At 49.7% G+C, this 24,825-nt stretch overlaps 2 protein-coding genes across 3 annotated transcripts; one reads left to right on the top strand and one right to left on the bottom strand.

Annotated features, from left to right (window-relative positions):
* The first annotated feature begins 62 nt into the window (after nt 1–62).
* Nucleotides 63–17,951, top strand: KIF4A (kinesin family member 4A). Of its 2 annotated transcripts, XM_030967857.1 has the most exons (31): nt 63–122; nt 359–488; nt 567–681; nt 1,333–1,523; nt 1,765–1,854; nt 2,391–2,557; nt 2,723–2,817; nt 2,999–3,118; nt 4,162–4,337; nt 4,821–4,882; nt 5,545–5,680; nt 6,119–6,177; nt 6,356–6,461; nt 7,094–7,159; nt 7,444–7,626; nt 8,013–8,116; nt 8,322–8,466; nt 8,945–9,055; nt 9,512–9,595; nt 10,226–10,339; nt 10,516–10,671; nt 11,229–11,323; nt 12,365–12,494; nt 13,190–13,360; nt 13,718–13,825; nt 14,014–14,091; nt 14,174–14,275; nt 14,928–15,077; nt 15,862–15,978; nt 16,614–16,736; nt 17,228–17,951. In XM_030967857.1, exons 2-31 carry the CDS (start codon nt 366–368, stop codon nt 17,402–17,404), a joined length of 3,654 nt encoding a protein of 1,217 aa, XP_030823717.1. In that variant the 5' UTR covers nt 63–122; nt 359–365; the 3' UTR covers nt 17,405–17,951. The 2 variants fall into 2 exon arrangements, with proteins under 2 accessions (XP_030823717.1, XP_030823718.1); XM_030967858.1 differs by lacking the exon at nt 15,862–15,978.
* Nucleotides 17,952–19,139: 1,188 nt separating this feature from the next.
* Nucleotides 19,140–23,123, bottom strand: TAF9B (TATA-box binding protein associated factor 9b). The gene is made up of 7 exons (XM_030967597.1): nt 23,066–23,123; nt 22,898–22,979; nt 22,045–22,181; nt 21,344–21,478; nt 20,645–20,726; nt 19,949–20,062; nt 19,140–19,546 (listed from the first exon to the last, which is right to left on the bottom strand). The coding sequence occupies exons 1-7, from the start codon at nt 23,114–23,116 to the stop codon at nt 19,386–19,388; spliced, it is 762 nt and encodes a 253-aa protein (XP_030823457.1). The 5' UTR covers nt 23,117–23,123; the 3' UTR covers nt 19,140–19,385.
* Between the last annotated feature and the right edge of the window lie 1,702 nt (nt 23,124–24,825).

Here is a 24,825-nt window from a genome sequence, read left to right as displayed (position 1 = left end):
GCGATTGGCTACGGCCCGCCCCGCTAGCGGTACCTGTCTGTGATTGGCCGCGGCGGCGCGCGGCCCGGTTTGAACGGTGGCCGTTGCGGCGCCGCCATTGGAACGGGCAGCGGCGGTTCCAGGTCAGTCCCGCGGCCGCCCCGCGACACCGGGCAGGGCCAGGCCGGGCCCGCTCCGCCCCGCTCCCGGCCCGGGGCCTCCGCTCCATCGCCGAGTCCCGGCAGGCCCGCTGCACCCCCCTCTCCACCCCAGAGCCCCGCTGAGGCCGCTTCCCGCCCGCTCCCCCCTCAGGCCGGGCAGGGCCGCGGCCAGCCCCGCTCCGTGCCTCTGGCCGCCTCACGGCGCTCGTGTCCCGCAGGCTGGTGATGGTGCGGGAGGACGAGAAGGGCATCCCGGTGCGCGTGGCGCTGCGCTGCCGGCCGCTGGTGCCCAAGGAGACCAGCGAGGGCTGCCGGACGTGCCTGTCCTTCGTGCCCGGCGAGCCGCAGGTGAGCCGCGGGGCGCTCCCGGGGTCCCGCAGCCACCGGGCCCCGTTACCAGCGCTGCCCCGTCCCTCTCGCCCGCAGGTCGTGGTGGGCAATGACAAAGCCTTCACCTACGACTACGTGTTCGACCCGTCCGTGGAGCAGGAGGAGGTTTTCAACACCGCGGTGTCGCCTCTGGTCCGTGGCATCTTCAAAGGTTTGTCCCGGGTTTTGCCCGTTTGGAGCCCGTTCCTCTCCGCAGAACGAGGCGGGTGTGTGCTCTGAGGCAGTTTTCATGGAATGCCGGAGGAGTTTGGGTCGGAAGGGACCTTAAAGCCCATCCCTGCCATGTGCAGGGACACCCTCCCCTGTCCCAGGTTGCTCCAAGCCCTGTCCAACCTGGCCTTGGATGCTTCCAGGGATCCAGGGGCAGCCACAGCTTCTCTGGGCCTCCCCACCTCGCAGGGAACAATTCCTTCCCAATATTCCTCTGGTAGTGGAAGCCATTCCCCTTGTCCTGTTAACTCCAAGCCATTATAAAAAGTCCCTCTTCCTCCTTAAGAATAACACAATGAATTGATCAACATCCTGTTCCAGGATGCTGCAGTGGAGCTGGGATGGCAGAGAATTTGTGCTGTGTTTCTGTTTAGCTCTAATAAAAAATCCAGTCTTAAAAAAGAGCTGGAATAATAAGTTTTATGAAGTTCCTGTGTTTTATGAAGTTTTCATTGCCTTTTTTTTTTTCCCTCAGCGTTCCTGACTGTGACCTATGCTTAAAGCTGGTGATTTTCTGCAAGGGTGGTTTTCAAAAATGCAGCTTTCATTTCAGTCTCCAGGTGACTCACCCGGGTGTTCTTTGTCCCCTCAGGATACAATGCCACTGTCTTGGCCTACGGACAGACGGGGTCAGGGAAAACCTATTCCATGGGAGGCACCTACACTGCCAACCAGGAGTATGAGTCCAGCGTGGGGGTCATCCCCAGGGTCATCAAGCTGCTCTTTGAGGAGAAACAGCAAAGGCAGGATTGGGACTTCATCCTCAAAGTTTCTTATTTGGAGGTAAAAGTTTGGTTTTTATCAAGTTAGGAATAAAGGGAGCTTTGAGGTCACCTCCTTCAGGTAACAGATATTGATTAAGTCAATCCTTAAGACTCCAGGAGGTTTGTTAAGCCTTTCTGGTCCAAGGTGTCTTTCCCTAAAGGTGAAATGAGTAAAATGTGATGCTAAATTAGCCCAAATTTCAGCATGACTGCTCCTTTCTTTGGCTGGTAACTCTGAGCTGCTCCTCTGCTGCCTCCAGATTTACAACGAGGACATCCTGGACCTGCTGTGCCCCTCCCGAGAGCGCTCCCCCATCAGCATCCGGGAGGATCCCAAGGAAGGCATCAAGGTCTGCAGGGCTGGGGACTGAAGGAGGGGTCCATGTGGGAGTTTCTGCCATCCCTAAAGCAGTGGGATGGGACTCATCCATGTGTTGGGAGCAGCACACAGAGATCCAGGGGGTGGGATGCTCAGGGAAAGCACAGCTTGCCAAGGAGCACATCCTGTCCCTCCTGCTCATCCCCTCTCTGGTTTGTGTCCCTGGGGGTTGCCTCTGCAGTACTTTATTCACACAAATCCCCTCCCCATTCACTCAAAGCCCCTTCCTGTGACTGGGATATCCATGGAGCCCTGAGGTGCTCTGGTTCCATCCCAGAGCCCAGCTGGCTCTGGAGCAGGCAGAGGAACCTGGGGGGTGTTTAGGAACAGCATCAGGATGTTATTCCATGTTCCTGAAGTGAAATTCACAACCAGTTTTTCCTGGGAGTTTCCATTCCAGCCCCCTGGGAATGGGCTGGCACAGCCTGAGGTGCAGGGAGATTTTTCTGATCCCAGGTGGGATTAAGAGGAAGCAGAGGATAAACAATATTTCCTTCCTGGCTACAGATTGTGGGGTTGACAGAAAGAAATGTCACCTGTGCCCAAGAGACCGTGTCCTGCCTGGAGCAGGGGAACAACTCCAGAACTGTGGGATCCACGGCCATGAATTCCCAGTCCTCCAGATCCCATGCCATCTTCACCATCTGCATTGATCAGAAGAAGAAAAATGACAAGTGGGTGTCACTGTGCAGCTGATGAGAGTTACTTTGCCAAAATTTCCTCATCCTGGTCCTGAGCTGTGCTTCTCAAGGCAGTTCAGGTTTTGGCTCTCTGAATTTTCAGCTCCTGGGCTGCTCCTTTTGTACCTGGGAGAGTAAAACAGTTTCTTTCTGCCCTAGGAATTGCAGTTTTCACTGCAAGCTGCACCTGGTGGATCTTGCTGGCTCTGAGAGACAAAAGAAGACCAAGGCTGAGGGAGACAGACTGAAAGAAGGTCTCTGGGCTAGGACTGGTGGAGTTTGGGTTTCTTCTCACTTGGGAGTTAATAAAAAAACAAAGCATTCTTTAACCCTTTAATCTGCTTTTTTTAACCTTGTTAAATTTTTAATAAGGGCAGGAAATGAGGAGTTTGGAGCTGTTGAGGTGGCTGTGCTCACTGTGAGCTTTGTCTGCAGGAATCAACATCAACAGAGGCCTCCTGTGCCTGGGGAATGTCATCAGTGCTCTGGGAGACGAGAATAAAAAGGGAGGGTTTGTCCCCTACAGAGACTCCAAGCTGACCAGGCTGCTGCAAGGTGAGAGAAGATGATGACAAAGCCTGAACTTGCAGATGCTTTTTAAATAACAAAGTAGGAGAAAACCCCCCAGCTCAGAGCTGCTGCTGCTGAAAATGGATTCGTTTGTTTAATTTCTCACTGAAGCCAGGCTTTTCCTGTAATCTTTTATTTTAGGTTGCAAATGCAGTGAAATGAGCTCAAAACAAGTCCTGCTCTCCTGCACTTGCTGTGACAGGAGGAAACAAGACAAAATCAGGGCTTATTTTTGGTGGGGAGAAGGAAGAGGAGAAGTCTGGGAGCAGAGATCTATTATTGTACCTTAATTATAGCAACTCCCTGGGTGATGTCACAGCCAGAATGAAGCTCCAGCTGTCTGTGCCTTCCCTGGGATTTGTTTTCTTAGTCTGAATATCTGGTCTTTGTATTTCAATTGCTGAGATTTGTCTTTCAATGCATTTTATTTAAATTACCCTTTAATTTGGGCACAGCTTCAGTAATGAAATTACTGGGATTTTTATGGTAATTACGTAATTTGCTGCAAAAGCTCTTTCAGTATTTTCCACGTCTGAAAGTACCTAATTAAAACCTGGATTAGGCTGGATGTGGGGCCCCCCTTTTTTTTTCTGATCAGTAGTTTTAAGAGCCAATTTGTATAATACCAAAGGATGAAGTTTCATGCAGCTTTGTGATCTGTTCTTAGCCAATAATTCCTTAAATTGGAGAAAATTCTGGATATTCATGGAGGTCTTGTTACTAGGGAGGACAAGGGAGGGGCAAACCTGAAAGAACCAGGCCAGAAATGGCATAAAGAAATTATTTATTAGGGCAACAACTGAGGCTTCTGGGGTGAAACCTTTGATTTCAAACCCTGACTTTGGCTTTCAAAAACCCACTTTAAAACAAAACTGAGTGTACAGAGGAGAAAGTAACAAGTGGCACCAAAATCCAGCTGTTTAATCTGCATTTTGGGGACACGCTCATGGGGTTGGAACCCTTGAAGGATGACATTTCACTGTCATCGTTGCTCTGACAGCTTTGACATTGTTTCTTCTCCTTCCCAGACTCCCTGGGTGGGAACAGCCACACTCTGATGATTGCCTGTGTGAGCCCAGCAGATTCCAACCTGGAGGAGACCCTGAACACTCTGCGTTATGCTGACAGGGCCAGGAAGATCAAAAACAAACCCATTGTCAACGTGGACCCCCAGGCAGCTGAGCTGCACCAGCTGAAGCAGCAGGTACTGGGGGAACCCCTCAGCAAACCCCAAAGGAAGGCACAACCTCACAAAAAATGCAAAACATCTCTGATGTGCGTTGCTCTGTCTCTGGAGCTGGTGGGAAGGGGATGTTTGGCTATTTCTTGGAGTTTTCCTGCAGGCAGAGAAAAGTGGTGGTGCTGGTGTAATTTAAATTTCCCTTGCACCCAACAAATCATTGCCTGGTGAGCTACAGGCACAATCAGAAATACAGAGATGGTTTGGTGCCTTCCTGACATCTTCTGCCTGTGCTCAGCACGAGGGGAAGGGAAGGGTTTTCCCTGGGGTGATCCCAGAGGGAAGTGAAGAACCTTTTGAGGAATAAACAACTTGAAGTACTCCTGTAACAGCACCACTCCTTTCCACAGGTAGTGGTAAAAGGGGAATTATGGAGCAGGAGAGTCAGGAAGACCAAGGATCCATGGAGCTGTTACATTCACAAGCAATAATTATTTGTCTTTGCAGGTCCAGCAGCTCCAGGTGTTGCTGCTCCAGGCCCATGGAGGGACTCTGCCCGTGGCTCTCAAGTAAGATTTGTTATTTAATGTCCTCTGGATGTGTATTTATCACACTCCAGAGAAGTCTCTAGATCTCTTAGCTCTGAGCAGGGCTGTGGAGTGAGGGGGGAACAAATTGGTTGCTTTTTTTCCCTTTTTTTTGTCATCCTTACTGAAATTCCTTGGGATATTTAGTTTTGTAGCAAACACCTCATAATTGCAAAAATCTGTTGCAGAAAGTAGAAGAGGAAGCAGGAAACGCCTCCTGAATAAAGTCCTGTCTCTGACACCCATCCATCCCTGTTCTCCTCACTCCTCTACCCCTAAATGTGGGGCAGTTCCACCTCCATTATCCTTAAAGCACAAAATCTGGGACAAGAGTTGGGCTGTGCAGGTGTTGTGTTCTGGGGATGTTCCAAACCCAAGGACATGGAGTTCACAGCCTCTTTGGAGTTTTTTTCCTGCATTCTGAAGTGTCCAAGGCTTGGACAGACTCTGGAGCAGCCTGGTCTGTGGAAGGTGTTCTGCCCATGGCAGGGGTGGGGCTGGATCAGCTTTAAGATCCTTCCCTCCCAAGCCATTCTGGGCTATTTGTTTTAAAATATTTAGGGAATAATAATAATCATTTTGGAGGTAATTTCAGTGCTGTCCCAAAGCCCAGATTCACACCCAACTGCTCCTTGCTGTTGCAGTGGTTTGGCCCCTTCTGAGAGCCTCCAATCCCTGATGGAGAAGAACCAATCCCTGCAGGAGGAGAACCAGAAGCTGAGCCAGGGGCTGAGTGAGGCTGCTGGGCAAACAGCACAGATGCTGGAGAGGATCATCCTGGTAAGTTCCGTTATCCCAGGAGAGCTCTAAATTGCTGGGAGTGAATCAACAGCTGCTCCTGTGTTTATGACATGCTGAGAATATCTCTTAAATGTTCCTTTCATATTGATTCCAAACCAGTCAGAACCAAAAACCTGCCTGAATCTGTTGGTCTTTAGTTTTCTTTTCGGAAATTTTTTCAGCTGAATCTTTCAGCTTTTCAAAATATTTTGTTTTACTATTTTAAATAGCACTTGCACACTTGTGCTCTCCCTTCCCCACCCTGCTTTTTTCCTATTGCCTGCAGTGTCTATCCCTGAAATAAAGCTGTGAAATCCAGACTGATGGCCCTGACTATAAAAGATCTTTCAGTGCATTGATTTTAACACTGCCAATCTTTTACTGCAAATTATCAGCTGATTTCTGGCTTCTTATCTTCTACAATTCTGATTTCTCTAGACAGAGCAGGAAAATGAGAAGATGAATGCAAAACTAGAGCAGCTCCAGCACCACGCTGTGTAAGTGTCCCCACACCCTTCTCCTGGGATAATGTCCTTGGGAATTCAATGTTTTCTGTGGGATAAACTGGATCCAGTCAGCTGGAGTTTGTTCATCCAGAATTAATTCAGAAGTTGAGTGGGGAAAGTTGTTCTTCCCGGGCACAAACTCAGCATGGACTTGTTCCCACATTTCCAGGTGCAAGTTGGATCTGCAGAAGCTGGTGGAGACTGTGGAAGATGAGGAGTTAAAGGAAAATGTGGAGGTGATCAGGAACCTGCAGCAGGTGCTGGCTGAGCTGCAGGTAAGGCTGAACCTAGGGAGTTGTGACACCTTACTCAGGAAATCTGGAATTCCATTCCAACAGCTTCCCTCAAGGAGCCCAGCTATTAAAATGTGAAATGACTCTTGAGATCACTTCAAAACTGTCCTGTTGTGCTGTAATGCTGCAGAAAGGCCACTTGTGCTGCTCCTGGGGGGGAAGGGAAGGAGGAGTCTATGTGGGAAAACCTGATACAGGAGCTTGGCAGGGATTTACAGTCCCTAAATTGGATGGAGTGTTCCAAACTTGGTGATTTTTATGGACAATGTAAATCGCAGGGCTCTGAAATTGTTAAATAGAAGCTTCCAGGCTTTTGTCTAATGAAGGAATTTCAGTTCTCCCTCACTGGACATTCCTCTGTTCTCTCCTCCTCTTCTTCCTGTTCTCTCAGTGCTGCAGTTCAGGGAAGATTTCAAGGAATGGCTTTCCCAACATGGAGGAGTTTCCCTACCTTCCTTGAGGAGGAGGATGATGATGATTTCCTCTTTCCAAAGAGGTTCTGGCCAGAGGACAATCACATTGTGCTTTGCCATAATGTGCCAACAGGCTGTTATTTCCTTCATTTTATTTCATATTTCCCTTTTCACCCAAATATTCTTCTCTTTGTCCACCAGAGTGAAAATGCTGCCGCCGCAGAAGCTGCTGCAGAGCTGCCAAACTCTGAACAGGATTCTCCAGGTGTAAGTGAGGGGCTCAGCAATGCACACCTCACTGGGGCATGGTTTTATCTCCTCATCACTTTTATCTGCTCCCCTCCTGCTCATTTTCTAACCCAAATGCTTGATAAATCATCACCCTTGTATGTGCTGTTCCAAACTCAATGTGTTCACAGTCAAGAACCTGTTCTCATTTCTGAATAGCTGATTTTTTACATAAAAATGAATCTGAAGTGCTCTGTAGAAACAGAGATCATGTAATTCAGGAGCTTTGGATTGGCCTCTCCTCATGGCTGTGTCTCCTGCAGGGAGCAGAAGTGGGCCAGGAATCCAAGAGAGCCTCTGACTTCAGCACCCAACACGCCCTGCGCCAGGCACAGCTCTCCAGGGAGCTGCTGGAGCTCAACAAAGCCCTGACTCTGAAAGAGGCCCTGGCCAAAAAAATGTCTCAAAATGATACTCAGCTTGGGCCCATTCAGTCCCAGTACCAGGTAAAGCTGACATCCTCCTTGATCAGTTTGTTTTCCCCAATTCCTGCTGGGGAGGGAAGGGAGATCTGTCCTCAGGAGCCTGTTCTGATTTGGGTTTATTCCATGAGCTGGGTCCCTGCTCCCTTGGGCAGTTTTCCTTGCTGTGCTGGGATCTCCCATCTCTGAAATGATTCAGTCAGGACATGGCCCCAGTGACTCTGTGCCCACCAAAGCTCCAGAGTGTACTGGGCCAGCCCCTGTGACCCTCACACTGCTCTGAGATGAGATGGTTTAGCAGCCTGCTGGGAAGGAATTGGGTTTTTCAAGGTTTCTTAATCTTAAAGCTTTGTGTCAGGGTGTCTTTCCAAGGTTTTTATTTGGAGATTTATTCTTTTTGTCTTTTCTAGACCAATATCAGGGATCTGGAATTGGAGGTCAGCAACTTGCAGAAGGAAAAGGAGGAGCTGGTCCTTGCTCTGCAAATGGCAAAGAAGGACATTAACCAGGCCAAGTAAGAGAGCTCTGCCTGCAGCCCTGGGGGTTGTCAATGTGTCTGAAAATCCAATGTCTTGCACTTCCATGACCTGTAAAAGCTCTTTTTTGGTGTAAAAATGTCCCTTTAAAGTGCCAGGAGCTGCAGAGAAGCCTCCTGTGGGCTTTCAGCAGCAGCAGAGGTGACAGAGGTGACATTTGGATTTGTTGTTGTTCCTCTCCAGGCTGAGCGAGCGGCGCCGGAAAAGGCTCCAGGAGCTGGAAGCACAAATTACTGAGCTCAAGAAGAAGCTGAATGAGCAATCCAAGCTCTTGAAGCTGAAGGAATCCACAGAGCACACGGTGTCCAAACTGAACCAGGAGATCAGGGTAACCAACAGACACCTCTGACTTGAGCCAGGGTGGGCAAAGCAGCTCCCAGGCAGGAATCCCAGAAATCCCTGACAGGAATCCCAGAAATCCCAAACAGGAGTCCACTTTCTGTTTATTCAGACTGAAAATAGCAGGTTTTGGCACGATTCCTGTGGCTACATGACCACAATAGGCAGGTGGCTACTGAGATTTGGGAGGAAAATAAGTCCAAAGTATCTTCTGGCATTTCTAATTTATTACCTTAGTCAAAGAATTTGATTCCTCTTTGATTTCTCTAAATTGTGCCTGTGTTGGTCTTTCTCTTATGCCAAAAAAAAATCCCTGTTTTTTAGCACTTTGAGAGTGTCCTGAGTGGGAGTACAGCAAGATTTCCCATCTTCCACTCCCCACACCTGGCAGGCACAGGGGGGAATAGAGGTTGAAGCTCTTTAGGATGTAAATCTGGATAATTCTTCCAGCCACTGCTGTTTTTCAGGAAATGAAGCAGCAAAGGGTGCAGCTGATGCGTCAGATGAAAGAAGACACTGAGAGATTCAGGCAGTGGAAGCAGCAGAAGGACAAGGAAGTGATCCAGCTGAAGGAAAAGGTGAGCAAACAAGCCCCTCACACTATTCCTCCCTCCAAACAATTGCTGAAAAGTTTCTTTAACTGGGAAGTATCTCAGAAGAGCTGAGAATGCTTTCAAGAGAAGCTTGGCTCATATGGCTGCCACTTTTCACCACTTGACTTGTTTGTGGCTGGAGATCTTCAAGCTCTTCAAGCTTTGACTCTGCTCTAAAGCAGAAAGCAAAATCAGTCAATTTTTGAAGGATTTTCAGTTGTGGAGTTTGGCCTCAGCATGGGAGATTTTTAAACTTCCAAAGAAATGTTGGATCTGCAGGTCAATAAAATCCAGCTGCTGAGTGCAATGGCCAGCAAACACCTGGAGTGTCACAGCAATTCCTGCCCCTCACTGCCTTGGGGTGCTCAGGCTGGAATTTTGGGGCTGCAACCTTTCCTTTATCATGGAAAATGTGACTTTTGCAGCTGTTTGTCCTTGCAGGATCGTAAGAGACAATATGAGCTCCTCAAGCTGGAGAGGGATTTCCAGAAGCAGGCCAACGTCCTCCGGCGCAAAACAGAGGAGGTGAGGAGCCAAGATCTCCTGGAAATCCCAGACAATCCCTAAAGTCTGCCAAGTGGGGCTGGAGGAAGGAACAGGATGCACAGAAACCTCTGAAAGGAAGTTTAGAGGCTGGGGAATAAAAAAAAATCTTTGTAAAGAAATCCCCATTTCTGCCTTTGAGGAATCCCAGTTAAATTTGCTCCTTAAGGGCCTGGTGGCTTTGGGTTCCGGTGGCTTTGGGTTCCAGGTGGCTTTGGGTTTCAGGTGGCTCTGGGTCCCAGGCTCCAGTGGCAGATCCATGCAGATGCCCAAGGTAGGAAGTGGGGAATGAGTTTGGGTGGTGGATCTACAAGGTTGCAGTTCAAAATCCTTTCAGGATGGCTTTGTAAAAGAAATGCATCTTCAACCCCTCATTTTGGGTGTTTTCTTCTACTTTCAGGCCTAGAAGGAGCTTTTCTTTTAAAGGAGGAATGGCAGCAAAGGAAATAAATCAAGGGCAGGAATTCTTGAGTTAAACCAGGATAACTTGAGATTTATTAACCTTGTGCTGTCGCTGTCCCGGTGTTTGCCCTGGGCTGGGAATCCCTGGTGTTTGCAGCTGTAGCAGATGATTTGCAGTCCCTGTTCAGCTCCTTGTGGAATCTTTTCCAGGCAGCAGCTGCCAACAAACGCCTCAAGGATGCCCTGCAGAGGCAGAAGGAGGTGGCAGATAAACGGAAGGAGACCCAAAATCGGGGCATGGAAGGAATTGCTGCACGAGTCAAGGTGGGTAAAAGCATTTTTGCATCCCTACACTGAGCAAACTGGGATTTGGGGTGGGTGCTGCTGGCCTTGGTGGCTGGAGCACAGCAGGAGGACCAGGGAATTGCAATGGGATTATTCAGAAGGATTCAGTTGTGAAGCTGAGCTCAACCACTGGGGTTTGGGGGTTGTTTTTCCAGAGCTGGCTTGCAAATGAAGTTGAGGTTCTTGTCAGCACTGAGGAAGCTCGAAGACACCTGGCAGATCTGCTGGAGGACAGGAAAATCCTTGCAAAAGAACTCCTTCAGCTGAAAGAGAAGAAAGATGCTGGAGAAAACCCTCCTCCAAAGCTGCGGGTAAGAGGGAAATTCCCCTTTTCCGACCCCACTCCTCTGGCTGTTCAGCAATACTGGGTTCATTCTTCTCTCTCCTACTTGACCTGTTCCCTCAGAAGGTGGGGATGGATCCCACCCTTTCTGGGAGGAAGGGGTTAATATTTTTATCCTCTGACCTGTCAGGGACAAGAGGTGCTGAAGGAACTTGTTACTTAATGGAATTTGGGAAATTTTTTTCCCTGAAAGGACAGTGAGGCTTTGGAATGGGCTGCCCAGGGAAAGTGGTGGAACCACCATCCCTGGAAGTGTCCAAAAACCATCTGGACATGGCACTTGGGGACATGGGTGACCCATCAGTGTTGGGTGAATGGTTGGACTCAACGCTCTGGGAGAGCTTTTCCAACCTCAAGGAATCTGAGGGATGTGAGTGGCTCACTCCCCTTAACACAGGTTTTGGGGAGGAACAATGGAACTGGAGCTGTGGGGAGGTGTCTGGAGGCTTTCCTAGCTGGAATGTCTGTAAAAGTGTGATTTCCTCCCCTGTTCCTGCCCTGCATCCCTGTGTGCTGTGCTTCCAGAGGCGCACGTACTGCCTGGCTGACCTGGAGGCTCTGGACACGGATCTCTCTGTCTCTAAGCAGATTGAGAGCCTGCAAACAGAGATGGAGCTCAGGTAAGGCACTGCCACAGTGCTCATCCACACACACTGACACTGCAATGATGGGGGAAAGCCTTTTCACTCAGTGCAAGAGAAGTTGCATTGCTGTGCTTGCTTAACCAGCACCCTAACCCATCTAATTGTTTTACAGCCACTGCCAATGCAAATTGGGGTAAAAATACAGATGCTGAAAATCTTTTTCCAAAACTCCAAGGTTCAAAATCATCTTTACAGTCTGAGTCATACTGATGGAAAGACCTTTTTCCTCTGCATCTGTGGTCTATAATCATATTTACACTGGGTGTCAGCAAGGAAAGCCTTCCAATGCTACATGGAGCACCTTTGGTGTTTGGTGGAATGGTTGGCCAAGCTCTGTCTCCACAGATGAAAAACATTCCTCACGGTAAATTGGAACTGTAAACAGAGCTGAGGTATAATTACACCAAGAATCCACATCTTTATACACAGGGTGATAGGGAGTGACATCTGAAATTTTGTCCTTGTTTAGTTCAAGCCCAAAAATGCCGAATTTGATGCAAAAATCCATTTTTACAGAACCAAGAATTTCCTGTTCTTGGGGTTCAAAGGATATTTCAGGAAGGAATTTGGTCCCAACACCCCATCCATCAGAAGGATTTATAACAAATGGTGAAAGATGTGGAGGAATGGTTTTTGGTGTTGGCCAAGTATCTACTGGCAAACTGACCAAACAAGTTGAAAATGGCTTTTCAGAGGGTGAAACCCCCAAACTCCTTTCAGTGGGTTTTCGTGGCTGGAATTTTTCCAAAATGTGGGGAAAATACCCAGGCACTTAGACTGGGTGTTTTGAGCTGTTAGTGAGCACCTCTGGGGGAAAAACCTCCACTTTTATTTGGGAATGTGGAGTGGAGGCAAAACTCCCCAGGGAAGCAATGCAGGCTCCAGATGCTCTACTGAGCAGCAAAAATCTCAATTTGTACTATTTTATTTAATATGCTGGGTACAGTAACACTAGCCCAGAAACCAGCCCTGGTTTTCTCCTGTGTTGTAACCCCAAATCCATGGATTCTTCCCCAGGAGTGCCCAGATAGCAGATCTGCAGCAGAAACTCCTGGATGCAGACAATGGAGACCGGGCCAAGCAGCGCTGGGACAGCATTGCCACCATCCTGGAGGCCAAATGTGCTCTGAAGTATCTCCTGGGAGAGGTAAACCCTGTGCATTTTCCTCTTTTATCCCTGAAAACAAAGGCTGTAAGTCTGCTTAGCCACAAATATCAGGAAGTGACCAAAGGAATTTGAGTAGAGCCTTCTTGTAGTGGATGAGGTTTATTCTCCTCTCGAGTTTGGATTAAAGTAATCTATGGGGGAATGAAATCTGAAAAGCAGGGAGGAGGGGATGGAATAGATGAGGGTCTGGAGATACCATCTAAATGCTTGCATGGGAAAGGCAAAAAGCAAATTTCAGAGGTGGAAGAGAAGAAAAAGTATCTAAAATACTTCCTGAGCAGGTGGGGAAGCAGTGGAGTTGGTGTTGACATGGGAAAAAGAGAAATTGGAGAATTATGGGATCAGGGAAAAAGCAGCTGAAGGACAGAATTACCTGTTGGTCCCTGTTGCTTAGAAATCAAAGGAGAAGGGTGAAAAGGAAAATACTCAAAGTACTGTAGGAAGGGAGGTGAATTCAGGACTGTGAACGAGACCCTCAGCTCCCTGGTTTGCACTTCCAAAGTGTCTGCCTCTGAATCTCTCCTGGTTTCCTTGGTGCTGAGGGCTGGTCCAGTTCCTGGGGTGGCTGGAAGTTACAGGGATGCTTCTCCACATTGCAGCACCTGTCCCAGGAGGGAATCTCTGTCCCAGCAGGAAATCCCTGTCCCAAGCCATGCTTTGCTCTTGTTTTCCAGCTGGTCTCCTCCAAAGTGCAGGAGAGCAAACTGCAGAGTGGCCTGCAGCAGAGCCAGGCCAGCTGCTCTGATGTGCAGAAGATGCTGATGGAAGAGAGAAACCACATAGCAGAGATGGAGGCAGAGTTCCAAAATCAGATTTTGGTGCAGGAACAGCAGCACCAGGAAAAGGTGAATCACAGCTCATGGAAATTTGGAGTCTGATCTCCAGGTCTGCTCAGAGAGAAAGGCAAAGGGGGATGTGCTGAAATGAAGCTGGTGCTGAATATCAGCTCAAATTTTGCTGGATTTTTGCAGGTGGTTCATTCAAAGCCAAAGAAATCTCTGTATTTATCCTGTGCAAATTGGTTTGTTCAGTAACTTTCCTCCTGCTCTAAATGAAGAGGTTACACCTGAACACAAGATCACTTTTCAAATAGATCAGGGTGGAATTGTGCTGGAAGTGACAGGAAATTTCCCTGAGCCTGGACTTTGATGCCCAGTGTTCCTTTCAGGAATTCACCCCTGTTTATTCCAACTTGCTTTTAGGTTCTGTACCTGCTCAGCCAATTCCAGCAGAAAGAAGCAGCAGAGAAGAGATTGGAAGATTCCCTGAACGAGCAGGAGAAACAACTGCAGGAGCGGCTGCGGTTCCAGGTGCAGGGGCTGGGGGAGGCTGGGATCCTTTGGGATTAGGAGAAGGATTGTGTGGAATTAGGAGAAGGATTCTGTGTTCCCTTTGCAGAAACCTGCATGAGGTGGTTGCTGTGCATGCTGGAATAACCCTGGGGGATTTTCTCTTCTTTATCTCCAATGAAACAAATTTCCTCTTGTCCTGCAAACAGGAGGAAGAGCTGGAAAAAATGAGGGAGATCTGTGAGAAGAACCAGGAACTCCTCCGGGAAAATGACACTCTGAAACAGGTAGAGCCTGGTACAGACACCAGAGCCTTGTGGCAGCTGGGTTTGATGATTTTGCAGAGCTAATTCTTGTCCCTTTTGACAGAAACTGCTGCTCCTCCAAGTTGCCAGTGGCCAGAAGCTCCGGCACATCCAGCAAAGGCCACCTGAGTCTCCAGACTCTTCTTTTGATTATGTTCCACCCAAAGTAAGAGGCTGCACCGTTTGTGTTGCACCTGAATTCTTTGCCAGAGTTAATCTTGGCTATTGATAATGTAGTTTTCTTTCTCCTAAGCTGCTTTTACCAGGCACTTGTTCTACTAATTGAAATTCTGCTCATTTAATTCAGTCCTTTCCAGAAGACTCACATACCTTGCATTAGTTTTTTGGTTAAAAAAAAAAAAAAGCAAACAAACCCCCAACCCTGTTTCCTCACTGTAGTTCTGACTCTATCCTCCTTCACAATCCAGATTGTTTTTCTGTAGCATTCTCAGTCTTTAAATGATGGAGCAAGGCACATGTTTCACAGCCAACTTTGCTGCTTTGCATAGAGCCAAATCTTAGTGCTGGGAGGAAGAAATTATTTAAAACTCTTTGGACAGGAGTGTGACACTTGTTTTTTGTCATGTGATGTGTCAACAACTCAGACTTCCAAGGATTTGTCATCAATAGTTTAAATTGATTGAATTTTCAATCCTGATAATTGGATCTCTATTTCCCTCTCTTACCCCACAACCTTCTTAGCTGTGAGGGACTCTGAAAACCCTAATAAAACTTATTAAAATGTAATCATTATTAATATTATTAATGAAATAGAGCTGATTTTTGGTGGCCTAACCCCTTGTGCTCCTGTGCTGCAGCCCAAGTGCCGCCGGCAGACGACGGCCAAGCCCCGAGCACCCAGCCCCGAGGTGGATGTGGAGGACCTGTTCTCTGACCCTGGGGAGCTGGAGGATTCTGACTGGCTTCCTGGGAAAGCAGGCAGAGGACCCAGGAAAAACCTCATGGGGGTAAGATCCAGCTGCCCTTGATCCAGTGTCTGCTAGGGAATCACTTGCTGCGTACAGGGGTTGGGATGGAGCTGTGAGGTGTGGTGTCCCCACTGTTCTCAGAGTGGCAGGAATGGATTATTTGGGTGCCTGGGGATATTTTGGAAATTCCCACAGATACAGCAAAGGTTGTCTGCAGTCAGCAAGACCTTCCTGGACAGGTTTTCCCTGTCCAAGTCACCTTCTCCCATGTTCTGTCCTGCTGCCTGTGTCTGAGCTGGCCTCTGCTTTAGGAACAGCCCCAACAGCAGCCAGATCCATCCGGGGAGCCAATTTCAGGGAAAAAAACAAACAAAAAAAAAGGATGGCCTGTTGTGGATCCCTGTTTCCTTTGGGAACCTGCAGCTTGCAGTCTTGACAGAGCCTCAGCTTCCATCTGTCTGTGTCAGTCTGGAGCTTCAGCCTGTGGCTCAGAAAATTCCTGAGGCTTTTGGGGTGGGCACTCCCTCTTTTTGTGGAAGTGTGGCACAGAAACTGGGATCCTTTGGCATAACCTCAAGTCAGTCACTGAGTAACTGTGAAGGTACTTCTGTAGATCCTGAAGATGGATCTGTAGGTGGAAGGATTTTATTCTGGATATTAGGAGCACAGTTATTCTGGGATGTAGCAAAATGCAGTGAAATGGCAGCAAAATGCGACAAGGGGCAGCTTGGGGATGCCCCTGTCCCTGAGATGCCACAGCTGGCAGGACCTGGAGCATTCCAGGAGCATCCTGGCCATTGGATCCCCCTTCCCTCCCTCACAGTGCTCGTGCAAGGGCCGCTGTGGGAACAGGCAGTGTGGCTGCAGGAAGCAGAAGTTGGGATGCACCGACGGCTGCAGCTGCGCCGCGGCCACGTGCAGGAACAGGGAGCGGGGCCTGGTGAGTGCTGCTGGCTCTGGGGGGCACAGGGGCTGCGTTTGGGCAGGAGCAAACCTGGAGGAAGGGATAATTCCCACACAAGTATAGTTTGTCCAGGCAGAGCAGGTGCACTTTGCTGAAACTCTGTGAATGTCACTAATTAGTGCCTCTCTGGTAACTGAGGAAAATTTTCCACTGCAGGACCAGACTCTGCCTTTCAGGACAGAATTTTGGAGATTCACAGCAAAGATATTCGTGCTCCCATTTCTCATCCACAAATCTGAGGATAAAAAGTTCCATTTTTCCTTTTGGACTAAATAAATTAAAGTTTTGTCTTTGGCTTCAGACAACACAAAACCCTGACTCATTCCCAGATTTCTTTTTAAGAATGGAAGGGATGGTTTGGGGGAGGGGCTTGTAGCAGCAGGAAGGTCCATGAGAAACTGATGTTCCTAGTGGGAATTTTGCTCTTGGATCTCAGAGATGTGGAGCAGGGACGTCCCATAGTGCTCTAATTATTGCCCATTTTATGGAGGCCTAGTCTGAGCTGCAGCATCCTGTACTGTGGAAAACTTCCCAGTTGGAAAGGAGAGGGCTGTGGTGGGAAGGGAAGGGATGCATGTTCCACAAGAGCTTCACCCTCTGCTGCCCCTCAGGAAACCACAACATGTGAGGAGCACAAAAGGGACTCGGAGGGGTCCTTGAAGCTGGAAGACCCCACGGAAGTGAAAGCAGAAGAGAGCTTCTTCCAGCCCGTGTGTATCACTCCAACCACCAAGGTATTCCCAGGGGAGAGCAGAGCTGCTGAGTGAGGGGTCTTGGAGGGAAATCACCCCAGAGGAGAAGCTGCTGCTGGAAAACTCTGCACAGCTGCAGGCAGCTCGTGTGGAAGCTGAGAGTGTGCTGAATTCTTAAGTTCCCACACTGAAATGATGCCACGAGCTTGACACGTTTTCCTGCAGCACCTTCAGCAAGGAGAGAGGGGAAGTGAGGAGTTTGCAGGATAAAATCCTGTTCAAAGTGACCTCTCTGACCTGGCACATCTCATTTCACCTCAGCTAAACAAATTCTCTTATCCCATGGGAGCCCACTATTCCAACTGCTGTCTCTTCCTGCTGCATCTTGATATTTTGTCAAAAAATTTGTCTTTTTCCTGGCTTGAGTAAAAAAAGCAACTCTTAAGTTTGGCCTGGCACTTGGTGTCCTGCTGCCTCTGGTGGGTCACCCCAGCTGTGACTAACTCCAAAGATTGTGCTTTGCTTTCCCCCAGGTCCTGCAGGACATCACAGAGCAGGAGGTGCTCCTGAAGATTCCCAGCACTGCTGCCTCCCTGCTCGGGAGGGATGAGGAGTCCCGGGAGAACCAGAACCCCTTTGGGAGGAGGAAGAAGAGGATGCTGAGCAGCAACATCAGCTTCTTCTCAGGCTGCACCCCCATCAAGGAGTAGTTTACCTGTCCTGGAGCTTTTCCCATCCCTTTAGGCCACATTCCTGGTGGCTTTTGAGGGAGTCGGATTCTCCTGCTGCAGGAGCAGCAAGCTCCTGCCCTCAGCAAGGGAGCCAAACTACTTCTTTTTTTGTTATGTCTCTGTAAATATTTGTGTGTTGGGGCCAGGTGGGGGGTAAGAATTTTTCCTCTGAAATTCCTGGAGTGAATGGAGGTGATTTTCCAGGTGGGTGTTCCCAGCTCCCTCCCTCCTGCTGAGCTGTGAACGCTGGGTACGGTTTCACCTGTAATCTTGAGAGATCTTTGTCTCTGCACTGGAGCTCTGCTCCTGCCTCTTCCCATGGAGCCTGAAGGAACTTTTCCAGCTGCCCTGGAGTGAGAAGGCCCTGGCTGAAGTCTTAAACCAGCAGTTCTGAACTGCTCAGGCTTTCTGGCCCCTTTGGCTGCTGGACTGTGTTTATTCAATGAACTTAGAAACTTGACCTATGTGAATAATGTAGGAATTTTAACTCTGGTTTGTGATTTTAATAAAGGAGTTACTAAAGGAACCTGACTTGGAGTTGGAATTATTGTGCACAACACCCCCAAGCCTCCCCATGGTACTCTGCACTTAAATTTGGTTTTAAAACCAGTCCAGGAGTTGCTGTCACTGGGACCTGCTCAGGTCTTTCTGTCCAGACTCCCCAGACAAGTTCCTGCTGCTTTTCCTTGCCCTCAGCCCTAAGCTATGAGTCTCAGCAGGAAGAGAAGATGATAAATGTAATTTTTGTTAAATTTATTTTTCCTCTTCTGCCAGTGGAGGTGACCCAGCCCTTCCCTGGGACATGCACAGAGATGTGGGATTTGGGCAGCATTTTCCTGACCTGAGACTCCTTTATTTACCTGCTGGATGAGGCTTTGCCAACTCAGGGACTCCCAAGAGGGTCTGGGTTGGAAGGGGCCTTAAGGATCATCCATTTCCACCATCCCAGGCTGCTCCAGGCTCTGTCCAAGCTGGCCTTGGACACTTTCAGGAATGGGACAGACCCAGCTTCTCTGGACATCCTCTTCCAGGGCTTTACTGATCTCACAGGGGAGAATTCCTTCCCAAAATCTCCCTCACTCTTATCTGCTTTCCAAGTCTATGAAGGCCCTGAGAGCTGTAAAATATTTCCAAATGCTTTAAGTGATCTTGGAAGTTCTGAGGGCTTAGGCCCTAACAGAAGATTGTCCCAATAATATCATATATTATTATTATATAATAATACATAATAATATATAATAATATTATATATTATCATATTAAATATATTTGTTTTACATTATAGAGCATAGGATCATTGTTTATTTTAGAATGAGTACCTAATACATAAAATACAATTTGTATATGAAGTGTTTCTGTGTATGCATAATTAACTACTGTGTATTCCCTCTATACACTATATTCTATATACTTTATGTATGTGTTCATATATACATTAGTATACAAATATCTATGTATGTGTATAGACAAATGTGTATATATATTAAAAAGTGTCTGGGAGAGTTTTGAGTGTACAAGGCAATTACATTGTGCATATGATAAATATATAACACATATATAAGAAACACACATATATAAAAACAGTATGTTTATATATGTGTATTTATATATAAATTATATATAAATTAATATAAAAATACATTTAAAAATAGAAAATATATAGAAAACCCCCTGCTCCCTCCCCCAGGTGTGTGCACAAGACACCAAGGCTGGGTTACAAAGACACTGCACTTTATTTCCACACTCCCAAGGCCCAAACGGGGCCTTCCTGCCCATTCCCACCCCCTGGAGTCCTTGTGAATCCCACAGAAGGGCTCCCTGAATCCCACAGGATGGGCTCCCTGACGCCCTTGGGAAGGGCTCCATGAATCCCATGGAAAGGCTCCCTGAATCCCTTTGGGAAGGGCTCCATGAATCCCATGGAAAGGCTCCCTGGATCCCAGGGAAGGGCTGAGGGCTCTCACAAGGCGTCGTAGTCGTCGTCGTCCTCGTGCTTCCTCTTGAGCGGGTTGGGGTCGGCGGCGCCGGGCGGGACCATGTTGGTGGTGATCAGGATGTTCTTGGGGCCGATCAGGGATGGGTTGATCAGGACGTTCTGCACCGTGGGAGTGGTGGGAGTGGCTGTGGGAATCATGGAAAGGCATCACTGAAAGCTTGGAGCAATCCCTGCGTTATTCCAGGCTCATCCCAAGAGGGAGGATGGAAAATGTTGGGGGGGACACAAGGGGGAGAGGGAAACAGGAGCCAGGGTGGGAGGGAGCTGCCCAGGATGGGGATGTTCTGACTGCCACTGCTGTGCTGGGAATGGGAATTAACACTGGAAGTTCTGGAATGAGGGAGAGGGGGAGGAATTGCCACATCAGCTTAGCCAAGCAGCTGTGGCTGCGCCAGCCCTGGAAGTGTTCCAGGCCAGCATGGAAAGGTGTCTCTGTCCATGGCAGGGGGTGGGATGGATGAGCTTCTCCCTCGCAGCCCAAGCAGGCTGTGGCTGTGTGGTTACCCCTGTTCCAGCCCCAGCAGTACCTGATTTCCCAGCGGGCTGTGAGGACGGGATCTGGACAGTGAAGCGCTGCCCCGCCAGCGACACCGGCGCGCCCACCTTGGCTGACACCGACACGGTCTGGGCTGAGGGCGTACCTGGGTTCCACACAAACCCACCAAAATAAATCAGAATAAATCCAGAAACACTCCTACAACTCCCTCCCAAATGGAATCTGTTATTAGATACAGTGGGAATGCACAGGAACACAAGGACACCAGATTTAAGGATCAGATTTCCAGGCAGAGCTGCACACTTGATCATTTTCCCACATTTACCCCAGCCCTACAGAATTCCATACTATAAACACACACTAACTTTAGGGCACAGCTCTAAATTTTAAGATCCTTTTAAAGTGGATATTTCCCAGTGCTATTTAATTCAGCATCACATTGACATTGAGGAAAATAACCTTAAATTTAAGTAAAGTTCTTAAATAGTCTGTTAAATAAAGAATTTATCACAAACACAGAACATCTGTAATGCATTAACCTTTAAAATGTTATTCTAATAATAATGATTAATTTATGAAATTAACTTTCTGATGCTGTCAAACAATGTAAGTTTGACAATATAAGTACCTGACATTCCCTCAGAGGCTGAAAAGTGTTTTAAATTATTCCTCTTTATTTTTTCTTCTTAAAATGAAGGTGGGAATCCCCTGTGGAGCTGTTCCTTACCCAGAGTGGGAGTGCTGGGCCTGCTGCTCACGGCGCCCACGCTCAGGCGAGGGACTGTGATCCTGCCTGCTGTGGAGGAGACCTGTGGGGAGAGAACCAGGGAATCAGGGAATGGCCTGGAATAAACAGGAGAGTCCCCCCACAGTGAGGCATTCAAGGCTTTCAGCAAAGGAAATATTTTCCTTCTAAAGCAGAAACAACCGAGGTAAAAGTCAAAAATACTCTTTAATATCTACACCAAAGCCTGATGTGTGCCTCTGACAAGCTGACATTAAACCTGACAGTTCCTCCTGGACATCAGGAGGAATTTCTTCAGGGAAAGTGTAGGCAGGCACTGGAAAGGGCTGCCCAGGGAAGTGTTAGAGTCCCCATCCCTGGAAATGGCACTCAGTGCCCTGGCACAGGCAGGATTTGATGATCCTGGGGGCTTTTCCAGTCTCAGTGATTCTGGGATTCTGCAGTATTTCTTTTACACTACAATATTCCCATACCTGAAATGTTCCCATATTTTAAAATTTCCCATTTCAAAATTTCCATTTAAACTCAACAAACAACAAATTGCAAATCCAGCCTGGAGATCTCCGAGCTGGCACGCACAGGTCAATATTCACCCCCACCATTCAGAGCTGTGGAAAACTGCAATTTAACACCCCTCCCACCCCCCCAGGGGTGCATCCCCAGTCCCTGAGCTGTCCTCACCTTCTTCTGCAGGGATTTCAGGCGGTAGTTGGGGGCAGTCAGGCAGTACCTGTCGGGTGGCAGCCGCGGGCCCGAGTACGGCTTGATCAGCGGCAGCGGCGTCTGGTTCTTCTGGCGGGCAATGTCCAGCAGGAACTGCAGAGACACGGCCACAGCCCCGGGTCTGGGCACATCCCTGTGTCCTGGTGACATCCCAGCGTCCCACTGACATCCCTGTGTCCCACTGACAGACATCCCAGTGTCTGGGCACATCCCCGTGTCCCACTGATATCCCCATGTCCCGGTGACATCCCCATGTCCCAGCCTCATCCTCATGTCCTGGTGATAGCCTGGTGATAGCCCCATGTCCTGGCCACATTCCTGTGTCCCAGGCCTCATCCCTGTGTCTCAGCTTCATCTCAGTGTCCTGGTGACATCCTCATTTCCTGGAGACACCCCTGTGTGCTGGTGACACCCCTGTGTCTGGGCCACATTTCCGTGTCCTGGACACATCCCTGTATCCCAGTGTCCAGGCCTCAACCCTGCATCCCGGCCACATCCAAGTATCCGGTCAGATCCCCATGTCCTCGTGACATCCCCGTGTCCCAGCCACATCCCTGTGTCCTGGCCTCATCCCCATGTCCTGCTGCCAGCCCCGTGTCCCTGCTGAGCCCCATGTCCCCTGCCAGCCCCGTGTCCCCGGCCATGGCGGCGGCGCTCACGTCGCGGGGCGGGGGCGATGTGAAGGACTGGTCGGTGCGGCACTGGATCGCCAGCCGCACGTCGTCCGCGTCCACGCTCGACTTCTTGGCGTGGCTCGAGTAGATCTTGGCGTCCTCCAGGATGGTGGTGACGTATCCTGGGGGAAACGGGCCCTGGGTCCATCAAATACTCCCCAACCCCATCCTGGAGCTGGCACTGAAACCTCTGTGGGTAGTGCTCACAGTGCCCGAGGCAGCACTGACGGGATCACGGGAAGGAATTCTTCCCTGCCAGGCCCTGGCACAGGGGCCCAGAGCAGCTGTGGCTGCCCCTGCATCCCTGGAAGTGTCCAAGGCCAGGCTGGACGCAGCTTGGAGCACCCTGGGACAGAGGAAAGTGCCCCTGCCCAAGCCACGCTGGGTTTGTGATTCTGTGATTAAACAGTCACAGAATTACAGCTGGAAAAGATCTCCGTGGTCACCGGGTCTGACAGGGGAGCCCCGGCGGGAACACAGACTCAAAGAGCACTCCCTGCCCCACACAACACTGTCCTGCTCCACACAACACTGCCCTGCCCCACACAAACCTTCCCTGCCCCACACAAACCTTCCCTGCCCCACACAACAATTCCCTGCACAACACTGCCCTGCCCCACACAAACCTTCCCTGCCCCACACAAACCTTCTCTGCCCCACACAACACTGCCCTGCCCCACACAACACTGCCCTGCCCCACACAAACCGTCCCTGCCCCATACAAACCTTCCCTGCTCCACACAATTCCCTGCCTCACGCAACACTGCCCTGCCCCACACAACGCTGCCCTGCTCCACCCGCGGTTTCCCCGCGCACTTCCCGCCCCGGTCCCGCTTACTGTAGGCGAACTCCAGCATCTGGTTGATGACGCGCGGCTCGTACTCGGTGATGCCCATGTCCTTGAGGATCTGCGCCATCACCTGCGGGGGGGACACAGGCACCGCTCAGCCCCCCGAGCCCCCGGTGCCCCCCGGTCCCGCCCGGATCCCCCCGCGCCCCGCGGTACCTGCGCGTCTTTAGGGGCGCTCTTGGGAGACGCCATCTTGGCCGCCTCCATAGTTTCCGGTCATATGACACAAGGGGCGCGGCTACGGCGGCCGGGAGGGCGGCGTTGCTATGGAGACGCGGCCTAACGGGGTTGCCGTGGAGACGAGGCCTAGCGGGGTTGCCAAGGAGATGCGGCCTTGCAGGTTAGAAATTCACTTTATTATAAATATTCATGAGGACAAACATGCACAGACCAAATCTGCTGGATTCAAGTGACTGTTTTCCTGCTCCCCCTGCTGCAGACAGCCCAGTGCCCCCCATCTGTCCTGTGGTGATGCAGGAGGGGATGTTTTGTTATTTCATTAATAGCTCTGAAGTCACTTTTTAAAGTGCCAGCAATCCCAGGATTAAATAAAAATGACAGTGTGTTCCCACTGTTCTGAAAATAACAAGTTCCACTTTGGAAACAAATCTAAAAGCTTTTTAAAGCTGGTTTTCATGGCAGCTGACTGCATTTGGAAGCCACTTAGAGCACATTCCATACGAGTTTTGTCAAAGTTTCTCACTTTCTGAGGCAAAACAGAACCAAAAATAAAGTTTCGTTGTGATTTTGTCAGGCAGGCGACCAGCAGTGTTGCAGAAGCAGTTGCAATCTGTTATAACCCGGGATGGTCTGACTGCAGCCAGGCCTGGAGGAAGGGGGTGTGCTGGGGACTCCCATCCCGGCTCCTCAGAGACAGGGACAAACCAAGAGGACAAACCAAGAGCTGCTCCCTCTGATCCGCCCTGTGGAACATTCCAGCAGCAGCTCCGGTGCTCCCCATCCACACCCAGGCAGGCATTCAGCACCTGGATCAGAGACACATCCCAGCCCTGCCCTGGGTTTGGGAGCAGCTTGGGGAGCAGGAGCAGCCCCATGGCTCCAGCAGGGCCTGGAGGAGCTGGAAAACTCTCACCCAGCACGAGGGGCAGGCACGGGATCCCTGTGCCAGAATCCTGTGCTGAGGCAGCTCCCAGGCCAAGTCATTTGACTTCCATGAGTCAGAGTGTGTTACACAAAAACATCCTGGGAGGGGGGAGGGAGGAGGAATTCCAGACACTGACCTTCGACAACAAACTAAATCCACTTTTCTTTCCTTGTTTTAGGAAGGAGGGGGAGAGCAGCTCTTCCGTAGGCTGCGATCGGGCTGGAGCTCAGCACATGGAGCTGGGGGCTGCCACACATTCCTGAGGCAGGAAAGAAAATGATGGTTTGATCCCCATTTCCATGGGGCTTGGGATTTATCCTTAAACCCAGTGCAGGACTCCTCTGCCCCCTCTGTGCCACCTTCTCCACTCACCACAGGTGACTTTCCACGCTGGGAAGGACAACCAGGAGCTCCTTGCAGGATTTCTGTGAGGAAAGCAGCAGGAGAAGGCAGAGAGAGGCAGTTCCCCCAGAGCAGCCACCTGTCCCCAGGCCACAAACGCCTTCCTGGCCATGGATGCTTCTCCCCATGGACACTCCTGTGGGGCACAGCCATGCTGGGAATCATGGAGTTGGAAAAGCCCTCCAAGACCATCGAGTCCAAGGTGTGCCCAGTGTCCATCTTGTCACCAGCCCTGAGCACTGAGTGCCACCTCCAGGGATGAGAACTTCAAACCTCCCGGGAGAGTTCCGATGTTTAACCACCTTTTCCATGAAGAAATTCCTGCTGATGTCCAACCTGACCCTCTCCTGGCACAGCTTGAGGCCATTTCCTCTCACGGCTGTCCCCTCCTGTCAGGAGTTCTGCAGAG

Source organism: Camarhynchus parvulus, chromosome 4A, assembly GCF_901933205.1.
Source record: "Camarhynchus parvulus chromosome 4A, STF_HiC, whole genome shotgun sequence".
NCBI classification, from domain to species: Eukaryota; Metazoa; Chordata; class Aves; order Passeriformes; family Thraupidae; genus Camarhynchus; species Camarhynchus parvulus.
Note: the sequence above shows the minus strand (reverse complement) of the source record. Positions and strands in the feature narration are given on the sequence as shown.

Bases quoted from the DNA above. Each gene is read 5' to 3' on its own strand.
- KIF4A (XM_030967857.1), top strand. From the start codon at position 366: ATGGTGCGGGAGGACGAGAAGGGCATCCCGGTGCGCGTGGCGCTGCGC. The intron at 3,119-4,161 runs GTGAGAGAAGAT...TCTCCTTCCCAG, and splicing joins GCTGACCAGGCTGCTGCAAG to ACTCCCTGGGTGGGAACAGC. The intron at 4,338-4,820 runs GTACTGGGGGAA...TTGTCTTTGCAG, and splicing joins TGCACCAGCTGAAGCAGCAG to GTCCAGCAGCTCCAGGTGTT.
- TAF9B (XM_030967597.1), bottom strand. From the start codon at position 23,116: ATGGAGGCGGCCAAGATGGCGTCTCCCAAGAGCGCCCCTAAAGACGCG. The intron at 22,182-22,897 runs GTAAGCGGGACC...CGTTTCCCCCAG, and splicing joins GATGCTGGAGTTCGCCTACA to GATACGTCACCACCATCCTG. The intron at 19,547-19,948 runs GTACTGCTGGGG...TGATTCCCACAG, and splicing joins ACAGCCCGCTGGGAAATCAG to CCACTCCCACCACTCCCACG.